The 12,632-nt window shown below is 45.3% G+C and overlaps 1 protein-coding gene across 15 annotated transcripts in view; it reads left to right on the forward strand.

Annotated features, from left to right (window-relative positions):
- Positions 1-12,632, forward strand: part of ZFHX3 (zinc finger homeobox 3) — a 340,568-nt gene that overhangs the window by 307,709 nt on the left and 20,227 nt on the right. For all 15 annotated transcript variants that reach the window (XM_079989142.1, XM_079989141.1, XM_079989138.1 and 12 more), the window contains 3 exons: positions 3,874-4,004; positions 4,326-4,526; positions 11,958-12,060. In XM_079989142.1, the coding sequence (XP_079845268.1) occupies positions 3,874-4,004; positions 4,326-4,526; positions 11,958-12,060 (435 nt within the window). The remainder of the gene's footprint in view (positions 1-3,873; positions 4,005-4,325; positions 4,527-11,957; positions 12,061-12,632) is intronic.

The following is a 12,632-nucleotide window of genomic DNA, read 5'->3' on the forward strand; positions in this document are numbered from 1 at the left end:
TCCTCTGTGATTTTCTCTTTATACACAGTCCCTGAGTAATCTTGTACAATCCTATGTCATTCAGTACCACCCATAGGCTAATAACACCCAGCTCTACCTCTCTACCCCAGGTCCCCCTGTGTCTCCAGTGTGCTTGGATGCTTCATAACTGTCTTTAACCCATTTTGTCCCAAACCTAACTTCTCATCACTCGCCAAAAACCCTCTCCTCATCCTCCTCTACACTCCATATCCATTGACAGGTGCTTGATCTTTGACTCCTTGCTCTTCAGCCTGTTGTCAGGTGACGTCTGTTCCACAGTTTACAACATCACACAAATGTGCCCCTTTTTCTCTGCCTTCTTGGTGAGAAATCTGACTCTGGCTCATGCTATGGTCACCTCCTGTCTTGATCACAACAGCCATGTCTCAGCTTTTATCCACTTTACTTCTGTCCAGAACTTGGAGCACAGACTTGTTCAGCTATACATACATCTTATACCACCATCCTAGCTTCCTCTATTTTTCTAGATCCACCACAAACTCCTTGAGCTTACTGTGCCCAAACTCTCTGATCTTACATATTATTTATTGATTTATTGTGCTCATAGACCACTTTTTGTTGCATCATAACCCCAAAAGCTTTTCCAATACCCTTAACAAACAGCATGTCATTAAAATACATGAAACACGGTTAAACATTATAACCCATTTCTTTCTTTCCTTTTAGAAAGATTTACAAGTCACTTAATCACTAAACTCTGTAATATAATAAATAGTAGAAATATAATATTGATAACATTATCAATAAAACACATCTAAAATTGCAAAAAACATTTTAAAGTATTGATTTAAAAAATCTCAGATAAAATCAGTAAATCTTTTAAAACCAACCTAGATTGCAGAATTATATGACTGAGTAGACTTGATGAAATAACTTCTCATCAAAAGTCTAATGAAATATAGTGTGCACCTCTGTATTTTATAATATATGCAATTATTGTAGCAGTAACAGCCCAGCAATGTATATCTTGATATATTCCTGCCTGTAACCTTTGTTCCTCTATTGCCCCTATTCTTAGCTCGAAGGTCTCCTGCTTCTGCAAATGGCTTCACCCTGCCTCCCTTGCTAACAGGAATGGTGATAGTGGTTAAGGCAGTAGGAGTCAGGCTTATTTGGGGGTTGTGTGTGTGTAAAATATTGGCATAGTTGTGGAGGAGCCCCAGTTCCCTTATCTGGTTGGAGGAGCAATGGGGTGACTCAGTGGTGCCTTTGGGAGCCTTGGTTTCAGGGCTATTTAACTTTGTGCAGAGTCCTCTTTTGTGGCTTTTGAACAAATTCCCCCGTCAGAATCTTCCTTGCATCTTTAGGGGGGGCTGGGGGGGAGCAAGCCAGAAGCGTTAAACCGCTTAGTTAATCGGCAGCCAATCCATCATGTTAAATATCCAGCTGTCATATATTACCTTTCAAGTGAAAATGAATAACTCCCATTAAGGGTGAAATGGGTTTGAAGTCGATTCGAGACAGATTAAAGTACTGTTCTGAATGTGTGTGTTCAGGGGGGCTAGGTGTAATATGCTTGTCCTTGTAGTTTTTAAATAATAGATGCCCTGCAGATTTATGTGCTCCAGGGTACAGAGTTCAAAGGTCATAAGGCGGGCATTCTGGGAAGAGCATCAACTTCCTGGAACACACCAGAATGGTGTTCATTCTGCCTTTCTGGTGTTTCTATGGGTACAGTGGTGCTTCGCAAGACGAAATTAATTCGTTCCGCAAGTTTTTATTTCTTGCGAGTTTTTCGTCTTGTGAAGCACGGTTTCCCATAGGAATGCATTGAAAATCAATCAATGCGTTCCTATGGAGACCGTCTGGGGACAGAGGGGAAGCGCCGTGCGCCTTCCCCTCTGTCCCCGGACCTGTTTAAAGCAAGGGAAGGGGCAGCGGGGAGAATCGCTTCTCCCTGTTGCCGCGCCTTCCCCTCTGTCCCTGGAGATTGCGGGGCTGGCAACGGGGAGAAGAGATCTTCTCCCCGCCGCCCCTTGCTTCAAAAGAGGTCCGGGGACAGCGGGGAAGACGCGCTGCGCTTCCCCGCTATCCCCGGAGCTTGCGGGGCAAGCTTCATTTTGCGAAGCAAGCCCATAGGGAGATGCGTCTTGCGAAGCGGCTAAGAAAACGAAAAACTCCTTCGTCTAGCAAGTTTTTCATCTTCTGAGGCATTCATCTTGCGGGGCACCACTGTATGTGTGACCAGTCTGGCCAGTTTTGCTATGTTTGAAAGAGATAGAGAGAGGAAATGGTGAGGGAGCTTATCTTGGCATCTATGAAAGCCTGCATGCCTATCTCTAAATTGCAGCAGGAGGTATTTATTTTTTATTTCAACCATTTGTATACCGTGTAATCAGAGTCTTCTCTGAGCAGTGTACAGGAGACTAAAAAGGAGTTTAAAACTATAAAATAAGAATTCAAGCCTGCTGGGGGAAAAGTCTTCCATAAGTCCTGGAAGTTCAGCGGGGAAGGGGCCTGTCTGATCTCAATGGTGATATCAAAACTGAACCCACAATAGTTGAACCCACAATAATGAATGCATTGCTCCTTGTGGTTATGACCCATGCATCCACACCATGGGGGGTTATGTGGCTCCCCCAAAGACACCAGAGATTGAGTGAGAACATAAGGGATCAGGTGGTCCCTGGGGTATCCTGGGCCCAAGTTATTATGGGCCTTGTAAACTGACACAAGAACATTGAAGCTGGCCCAGTAGCGTGTGGTCAGCCGGTGCAAGCTTTTGAGCACTGGTGTTCTGTGCATGTTTGATGCAATGTGAGGTAGATGATGTGATTGTGTTGGGTGGGTGGGAGTGTCAGAACCTCTCAAGCCGCCTGTGTCCGTCCCCCCACCATCCCAACTACATAGGGAGTCTGCCATGCCCTTCCCTTTGTTGACTCAAATTGCATTCGAAATCCATGTCGAGTTTTAGCTTTGCTATGTTGTCTGCCTGTGTTCATTCACCGGAGTAATTCCAAATGCACTAATGGACATCAATGTTATCCTGGAATCAGGCTTGGAGAGTGATTATTGACATGGAGTATGCAGGGGTGACTGAAGAGTAAAGTTGTAGCACGTGTGACTCAGCTGGGCTCACCCACAGTCTGGCTGCATTGGTCCATGGAAGGAAAATGGTTCTTAGTCAAAATGGAAAGGGACATTTTTTGAGACATTTTCCTCCCCCTAAAAAAACAGTGGGGAGATTAGAATGTTGCAGGGGCATTGCAGGGAGAAAGCACCAACCAGCACATATTTTATTTTATTTATTTAAAAGCATTTACAAAGCACTTATAATTTTAAAATCTCCAACGAACCATATCATTAAAAATGCAACATAAAACTCACAAAACAGTAGTACAAAAATAGGAATTTGAAGGGATTCAAGTAAAAAAAAAAGTGCCTAGAAAGCCTGGGCCAAATGGCCCTTTTTGAATCACTGCGCTATGATATTCTCTAGGGTGCGGTACCATAAGTAGAATTTCCCCAGGTGATCTAAGGGCTTATACAGGTTTATTCAGGGATCTTCAGGTAATCCAGTTCATGCTGGTTTCAGGTTTTCCACAACTGTAGCACATATATGGCATGCAGGCACTGACCTGATTTTGATGATGATGATGATGATGATGATGATGATGATGATGATGATTTGCATCCCAACACTTCAAAAGTAATTCAGAATGAAGATTCAGAGCATGTTTGTGTAAAGGAATGGAATTGCGGAGCAGTGCAGAATGGGAGGCTTGGCCATCTGTGAGGAATTCATAGGTACTGTTCTTGCCTCCAGGTTCTTCCAGAGCTGAGGTGTCACATAGTCATGCAGTTGTTTCTGTCCCTTTTTTTTTTTTGCAGTACATGTTACCCCAGCTGAAAAGGAGCTGACAGAGTCCCCAGCATCCTCTAAACGTATCTCCTTTCCGAGAAGCTCTGAGTCGCCTGTCACCAAATGGCCTAAAACATCAGATGAGACCAAGCTGGAGCAGGTGAGGCACTGGAGCAACTGGCACTTGCTTCTGCAAAGTAATGGCTCAGCTTCCTTCCTTCCTTCCTTCCTTCCTTCCTTCCTTCCTTCCTTCCTTCCTTCCTTCCTTTCCATCCATCCCTCCTTATATTCAACTTTTAAATCCACTTGGGCCCACAAGGCAGTTCATAGTGAAATTGTTTTTTTTATTATTATTCTTACTGTGGAAATGGGCAGTGTGTTTCAAAGGGTGTTAAAAAGGTGGAGGAAGACACCTGTCCCGCAGCCTGGCCTTATCAAGGCTTTATTCTGCCAAAGCTTGTGATGTCTTCTTGTCCTCCAGGTATATCAGTGCCCATATTGCAAGTACAGTAACACCGATGTCAACCGGTTGAGGGTCCATGCCATGACTCAGCACTCGGTCCAGCCAATGCTTCGGTGCCCTCTCTGCCAGGACATGCTCAGCAACAAGATCCACCTGCAGCTTCACCTCACTCACCTCCACAGCGTCTCCCCGGACTGTGTGGAGAAGCTCATTTTGACGGTGAGTCCCTATATTGTCGGTGGGCAGCCTGCACCTCTCAGCCAAAGAAAGGGAGGGCAAGAGGCAAGGAGGAAATAAAGTCCCCTGCGAGCAATTGGTTTTGACTTCTTGGAAAACCAACCCATCCCACCCTGGCAATCACCTGGTGAGGTGGGAGAATGAAGAGTGGTGGTGGCAGAAAAAGCGGGTGACCCCACCCACTAATGGACGTGACAGATTACCCCCAAGAAAATGTGGCCCTCAATGGGAAAAATGTTCCCCACCCCCAGAAGACCTATCTTGCCTGCATTATTTCTTCCCTTCCTCCTCCTGATCCTGCTCCTCCTCTTCAGTGAATTGCCCAAATTCAACACGCCTGCCAGTAGGCAAGCAGATGCCAGGCACTGTTGAAATGCCACCTCTTGAGTATGACCTGGGCCAGCAATACAAAAGTAGGAATCAGGCCTTCCTTTAGCACAGTGTGCTACAAGTAGGGTGCAGCAGGGAGACAAGGCTGAAGCTTATTGTGACATCACCAGCCAGGGAAACACGTTTTCTTACATGCAGAAGGTATCCCAGGTTCAAACCCTGGGAATATTCCTTGCCTGAAACCCTGGAGTGTTGTTGCTGCTAGTTCGTATAGACAATACTGAACTCAGTGGACCAATGGTGTGACTTGGTATAAGGCAACTTTCTAAGCTCCTCAGGCAAGGCAGCTGGTCCCACAGGACTGAGGCCAGAAGAACTGCTTTGATGGATAGGACTGGGGTCCTTTATTACCAAGCCCACTTTCTGACACTGACCACCCAGATGCCTCTGGAACCTCCAAGAAGGGCATGGAGCTTTTCTCCAGATCTGGTATTCAGAGGTAGACTGCCTCTGAACATAGGGATTCCATTCTGCTGACATTTATCACTTTTTAAAACTATCCAAGCTTAGTGTCCACCTGTTACCACATCTTGTGGCAGGAAATTCCACATGCTAATTATGTATTAACTGAAGAGGTGCTTTCTTTTGTCTTGTCTAAATGGCCTACACATTTTTTGTTGAAAGTTTTTCTATTGCACAAACTTGCCTCTTCCTGTTAATTCCCTTTTGCTGATTCTGCTCTGATTGCCCTTTGCCTTGACTTTGCCTTCCCTTTCCTCACCAGTTCTTTCATCTCTATTCAAAATCCAGCAGCAGAGTACCATATCCAGCACAAGTGTCTTGGCTTTATCTTTCGAGCTCTCCAGGGCTTTCCTTCCCTTGTTTGGCTTAAGTCCTTACAGTGCATACACCACTACAGGGAATCCCAAGTAGTACATGTGACTGTCTCTGTGTGTCTTCATCCACTCTGTCCCCAAATTCCTCCATATTCCCTCTTTTTGAAATTCACGTTCTAAACCTGTCCCTTTGCGTTTGTGACTGTTAGGTGCCATGCCCACTGATGGCACTATTATAAACAGTTGAGGGGGACCTTACCTAGGCAGCAGAAGAGCTCTCCTCCCAATCCCATAAGCTGCTGCTGCTGCTGCTGACCCGGCCTCGGCATGAAAGAGTCTCTTTGCTTCCAGGGCTCTCCCAGAATGTCACTCATGATTGCTTGAAAGCGCATTCTGATCTTTGCCCCAGCTACTTGTCGTCTTGAGTTTTTCCTGACATCAGTCTGCCCAAGAGATTGGCAAGAGGATGCTGCTCCTAGAAAGGCAGGGTCCCTTCAGAGCTCTTGTGAGGGCCCCTCTCTGGCCTTTGCACTGGGGCTGGGAGAGGCTTCTGTTAATCTTACTTAATCATGTGCCTTTCAGGAACCTGCCATGTTTAATATGACTGTTGCCATAGCAACAGCTACTTGCTGATACCATGGTGTGCCGTGTATCTGGGTATTCCACAGTGCCCCCCTCTTTCCCTGTCAACAATAGCAGGGGAGCCCTCTCCCCATTTCGTCAGAGGCCTGTTGTGCTGCACTACTGTCTGTGGGGCAAGGGCAATTATGAGAGGGGTGTTGTACACCAGCTGACCAGCGATTGGGGTTGGGGTGAGGTTGTGAAGACCAAAGGTTGCTACTGCAGTTCTGATTGGGGATGGTGTGTTGCCTTCTCTATGCTCAGCACTGACTTATCCCCCAGCTTTTAGTCTTGTGGCTGATTCACTTTTCGCAGGACTATGTTGATTTGGCAGAATCATCAGAGGGGCTGAAGGCAGTAAAAAAGCTCTTTTTCTTTCTTGCCTTCCATCATTCATCTGTCTTTCCTCCCCAGTTGCATTCTGGTGCTGTTTCTCTCCCTACTTGCATCTTCTCCTCTCCCCATTGTGTGTCTCTCTCTCCCTTCCACTGTCATTCGGTCATCCTCTTTTCTCCCTCATCTCACCCCCCCCCCCCCGTCTCATTCCCCATCTCGGATGAAGGTAATGAAAATAATCGGCCTTCATTAATTCTGAGCCCTGTGAGATGATAGCCATTTGGAGCCATGTTTGCCAATTAGATGGTCTAAATTAGAAGTGACCTTGGTATAGTGCCATCGCTTTGCCTCTCTGAGCCTAATGAAGCTTTTCTCTCCAGCACACACACTCCTGCCCGCTCTCCCTCTCATTCTTTGTAATGGAAATTGCCTCCTTTGTCTGGCTCTGGAACCTCGTCTTGTACAACTCCCCCCTCCCCCATTGCACGGACAGAGGAGATGTTAATGTGTCTTCTCAGTCAGACTCTTGCTGGAGGTTTCATTTTGGACCAATTAGATTCCAGCCGTTGTAGGGGGCAGGGAGTGCCTGAACTGACAATGGGGTCTGATACAAGAAGATAGTAGAGGAATGGGCTTCATTCCTCTCTTTCTTCATTCCTCTCACTACCTAGGGTGGTATCTCTTTTCGGAGAAGGCATAGGGGAACACCTGGGCTGGGTACCAGCTGACATTTGGGATCTTCCAATGCTCAGACCCACACTGGTAGCTTAAACTACAGGGCATTGTCAAGTAGAAGGGGCAGGTGGACATGCCACAATGCTGCAATCTGTAGTGCAAAAGTGGGCCACGGGCAGAAATTAAGGCTCTTGCATGCCATTTGGAAGCAACAAGGAAGGGGCTGCACACTGGTTTGCTTTCCACCAACTTGGCTCCCTCCAGGCATAAATCCCTTGATGCCATTGGTGAGCAAAACAAGGTTAAGCCAGCTTTGGTCACCTCTTCTGAGTAGAACTGGTGTTCCTTGTTAAAAGGATCTGTAGCTCTCCACTCATGACTACTGCTTGCTGAGGAGCATGTCCTTGAGGGAGCTGAAATGACACCTGGGGTGTTGCTCAAGTCACTTCTTAACAGGGCCCTTTGGTCCTTGGGGCATCCCTCCCCATCTCAGCCTCCTGCCTTTAAATGCTTGGGGGGTGGGCAGTATGCCACCAGAGAAAGGGAATGAGTTAAGCACACCTAAGGTGGGAAGGAAGGAAGAACTGGTTGGCTTGCAGCAGCAGATTGAAATGCAGAGGAGCACGTGAGGTTGATGATTATATTTCAGGGAGAGTTAATTGACGGAAGGTGAAGGCAGACAAAGAATCGCTGCTTACTGCCTTCTTGAATCCCAATCAGGAATTATGATTAAAGACGCGGCAAGACAACAGACGCTTGATGAATTGGTGTCTCTCTCTCTCTTTCTCTCTCCCTCTCTCTTTCCCCCTCCCTCTCTTTTTGGTTTTGCCGTCATTCACACTTGATTGACTTCAACCTTTCAAGTGCAAAAGCCTCTCTTTCCATTATTATTCGTAGCCATCTCAGTTTTTCTAATTAAAGTGTATGAAAACAATTACTGATCCATCGTACTGAGTCTGGTAGTGGGGGTGGCTACCGTCCTAGTTTTGTGGGGAAAGACCATGATTTGCTGTAATAATATGCAACTTAGGTTAGATAACATTATTCTTTTTCTACTCCGCTGGGCCTTTCCCCCACACTTTCTTTTGAATTATTTTCATAATATCTGTAGAGGAAGAGAAAGTGCCTGTCCTGTTGATAGTGCTAAGAGTGGCACTTGTTGTTCCTTCCTGCTGTCTTTCCTCTTCCCACTTCCTTCATCTCTCAAATCCTACCCTCGGGGCTACTCTGAGCCCCATCTCTCCATAGGGGATGGTACAGCCTTGAAAATAGACAGGAAAGCTGGAGGGGACTTGTTGTGCCTCCTGGTTCATCTCCCTCCAGAGACAGGATTTGTTCATTCCTGCATGGCCTCTACATGGTGTGTAGCCAGGATCCCTGGAAAAAGCCCTCTGTGCAGCTTCCCAGGTCCACTGACTCCAGGCCTCCTCCTCCTCATTGGGCATTTACTTATGTGAATTTGCATGGGTATTACTAGTCAGTGGGGACGCAGGTGGCGCTGTGGGTTAAAGCCTCAGTGCCTAGGGCTTGCCGATCGAAAGGTCGGCGGTTCGAATCCCTGTGGCGGGGTGCGCTCCCGCTGCTCGGTCCCAGCGCCTGCCAACCTAGCAGTTCGAAAGCACCCCCGGGTGCAAGTAGATAAATAGGGACCGCTTACCAGCGGGAAGGTAAACGGCATTTCCATGTGCGGCTCTGGCTCTGGCTCTGGCTCTGGCCAGAGCAGCGATGTCACGCTGGCCACGTGACCCGGAAGTGTCTGCGGACAGCGCTGGCCCCTGGCTCTTAAGTGAGATGGGCGCACAACCCCAGAGTCTGGCAAGACTGGCCCGTACGGGCAGGGGTACCTTTACCTTTACCTTTTACTAGTCAGTGGATACTAGTAGTGCCCTTCAGTGGTTGTCAAAGCCAAATAGGCAGAACAGTTACAACAGGAATATACAGAAAGCAGTTTGAGGGAGAGCATATTGGGCTTTAGGGCAATTGTACTTGAGACAAAAAAACCAAACAAACACTGAAGAGAAGGATTAGAGCTGTTTCCTTTCTACAAAAAGTAAAAATTCTAGGAGAGTAGCTGCCTTGTTGTGTAGCAGGAGGAGAATGAAAAGTGGGGTGTCTCTATGTAGCTTGTGTAGCCCAAGTCAGAGCCCTGAGGCACCAGCCAGTCTTTGTAAAGCAGAGCACTTGCTTTTTCACAAAAAGGGGGGAAAGTTTTCCACTGGATCAGCTTTGTGTCCGTCTTTTATTTTGTGCTCAAGCAAGCAAGGAGTTTCCTGTTCCCAATAGTTTTTGTACTCATTTTTCATAAAGTAAGACAAGAATGGACTTCTGCATTCAGGTCAAAGATGAAAAAAGTTGGAATGATAGAAAAACAAAGACACTTTACAGATGAGGAAAAACTAATCTGATGTATGAAATGATTTAATAGAAGGTCAAAAGATGAAAAGAGACAATATGTATGTTTCTACTTTGAAAACAAATAAATACATATTGTCTGTTTTTAAATTGTCTTTATACCTTATATTAAATAATTTCATACATCAGCTTTGTTTCTGCTCACCTGTAAGGGTTCAGGACACTGGCCATCTTCCCATAATTCTTTTTCCAGCTAGTTGCCTGTAGGAACTCGAAGCACCCTCGGGAGTAGGCAGCAGCCATCCCTTGTTCACTGCCACCCTTTAGTTTGCTGCTGCCTCTCAACCACCACCATGGACAGACATACAGACACATCCCGCTCATGAATTCATTTAATGCTTTTTAAAAAGCCATCAAAGAAGGAAACATTGCTACATCGTGAGGCTGTGAATTCCTTCAGCTCAGTAGGTGTTCTTTGAAGAAATACTTCATTGGTGTCAGTTTTGGACCTATTGCCAATCAACTTGAGAGTATGACCCAGATTTCTAGAATTTTTTGGCGGGTGGGGGAGGTTCCCCACCCTATCATTCATTACCTGTATCATGCCACTTGTGATTAATCATCTTCCCCCCAAAAAACGAAAAAGTTGAACGTTTTAGCAGCCTTTCCTTAAAGAGACTCTGCTTCTCCGAGCCATGATATTATTATGTATTTTATTTTATAATTGGTATCCTGTAAGAAAGGCAAGCTATAAATATACTGAATTGTCACCATCATCATCATCTATTGGAGTCAGCCTACAATATTAATATGAGCCGGGTGCTTTGATTGTACTGGTTAAAAAACAACAACCTTTAAGCAAGTCTACAAAGACATATAATTTAATTATGTTCATTTGTTTTGTTTTGTTTTGGGTTTTTTTAAAAGGTTCTAAGGTTTTACCTATATTTTATTTTGTTATCTTCTACTTTTAAAGTTGGTTTAATTACTATTTTTATTGACTTCGTTACACGTTTATGTAAACCACTTGGAGATTGTTTTTTATTAAGCAATATAAAAATTTTGCTAAATGAAATAAATACTAAATGTAATTGGACAGGGGAGAACTTTACATAGTGACTTTAAATATGGTTGCAGCATAGATTTATTTAATGGCATAATGGTGCCTATTATTTTATTTTCCAAGCCCATATATAATGATTTCTAACTCTGGATCTGTTTATTCCCATCACCACTGCAGCCTACAGAACTCTTGTTTGAGTGAGCAAAATGGCTGCTGTCCATTCTGGTAACGTTTGCTTTTCAGCGCCGTCTTGTATGTGTGCCACTGATGCTGTCGGCTGAGGCCCAGCAAAGGCACTACTGTTCGCCAAACAACCGGAGATGGCTGCTGCTAGAAATTAGCACAGCTTCCCTTCTGCAGAGGTGCATCATCAGAAGGCAACCATTGTGGCCATCCCATCTTTGAACTCCACTTCATCATCAGCATGCGACAGCCAATATTTTCAAGAGTACATGATGATCTTTGCATGCCTGTGTAGGGACCTACATTTGCTCCTAACGTAGACCCTTTTTTATCATCATTTATGGGTGCCTATTCAGTTCATTGTATTCTTTTCAGCCATAACAAACGTGGATGGCTGTGTGTTTTCCTCAATGCTGACCTTCCGGCCTTTGCTATCAAGAGATCTTGCTTGTTCTTTGAGCCCAAGTGAAGAGGAGGGCTGTGCTGTTGCTGCTTTTTCTGTTGGTGTGCAGAAAGGGAGACTGAAGCTTCTTCTTTGCCTGCCAAAGACAATCTGCTGTCCCTTCCATTTATCCTTCTCCTGCCTCCCTTGACACATCTCTCTTTCCTTTTCTAGCTCCTCCTTTTTTTGTATTAAGCCATTTTGAAAATAGTGCTACTACAGCCCTTCCTGGTTCAAAACTGCAGTGAGGTTTCCAATATGTGGTTTAATTAAGAGCTTCCTTACTTTTTTAGCCACTTAAGATGGGCCTTTCAACATACCTACCTAATCAGTTGCGTAAGAACTTTCACAGCTATGACAAAACATTATCAATGATCAAAGACTAAGCTGAGCATAAAGGAAAATATTAATAATACTATTCTTTGAAAATGTGCCCCTAATTATGTCCAAAATGTAACAGTGGGAACGTTTTGGGCTGATTTAAACGCCAGTCTGTGTAGGGGCTCAAGACTGACAACATATTAAAAGTTTTAAAGACATTTTTGCCTGTCTTCTTCTCTTTTGGGTATCTACAGGTGACAACCCCAGAGGTTATGATGCCTAGCAGTATGTTTCTTCCAGCTGCAACACCAGATCGAGATGGGAACACCAGCACGGATGAGTCAACCAAGCAGCCTGGTCAGTACCGACTTTAATTGCTCAGTTGGAGGCACTTTTTCCTCAGGGTTTTCAGATGCTCCAGAGTCTAGAAGTGACTCTTGGCATGTTTGAGCTCTTCTGCACCTTCTGTTTGGGACTCTGAGTGGGTGATGATACTTAGCCTGTTTGGCAGCAGAGGCGAGTCTTTCTGTGGTCTACAGGCCCAAATTGAGTTTCTGGTGCTTGAGCCAAAGGTAGGCGGAACTCTGTGAGTCTGGTGCATGACCAAGGGTGTATCAGTGCCATATTTAGGGTGGTGCAGGTGGTTCCCCTGCACAGGGCATCAAGCCTAGGGGGTGCAAAATCGAGGTTCCATTTGGGAGCACCAAATTTTGGCCTTGTACAGAACACCATATTATGAAAGATTAGCACAGGTTGCCTCTGGGTGTATGTTGGGAGGGGAGCTTTTAGTGCATTCAGATCTCCATCATCTAACCGGGAACATATTTGTGTTTTCCCACACACAATGAAAAATGACCTGGAATGCCCTTCTTGCTCTCCTTCTCCCTCATGCCCTTTCCCAGCAGTCTTAATTGCAGTATGGTTGACAT

This window comes from Podarcis cretensis, assembly GCF_951804945.1.
Source record: "Podarcis cretensis genome assembly, chromosome: 8".
Classification (NCBI taxonomy): Eukaryota; Metazoa; Chordata; class Lepidosauria; order Squamata; family Lacertidae; genus Podarcis; species Podarcis cretensis.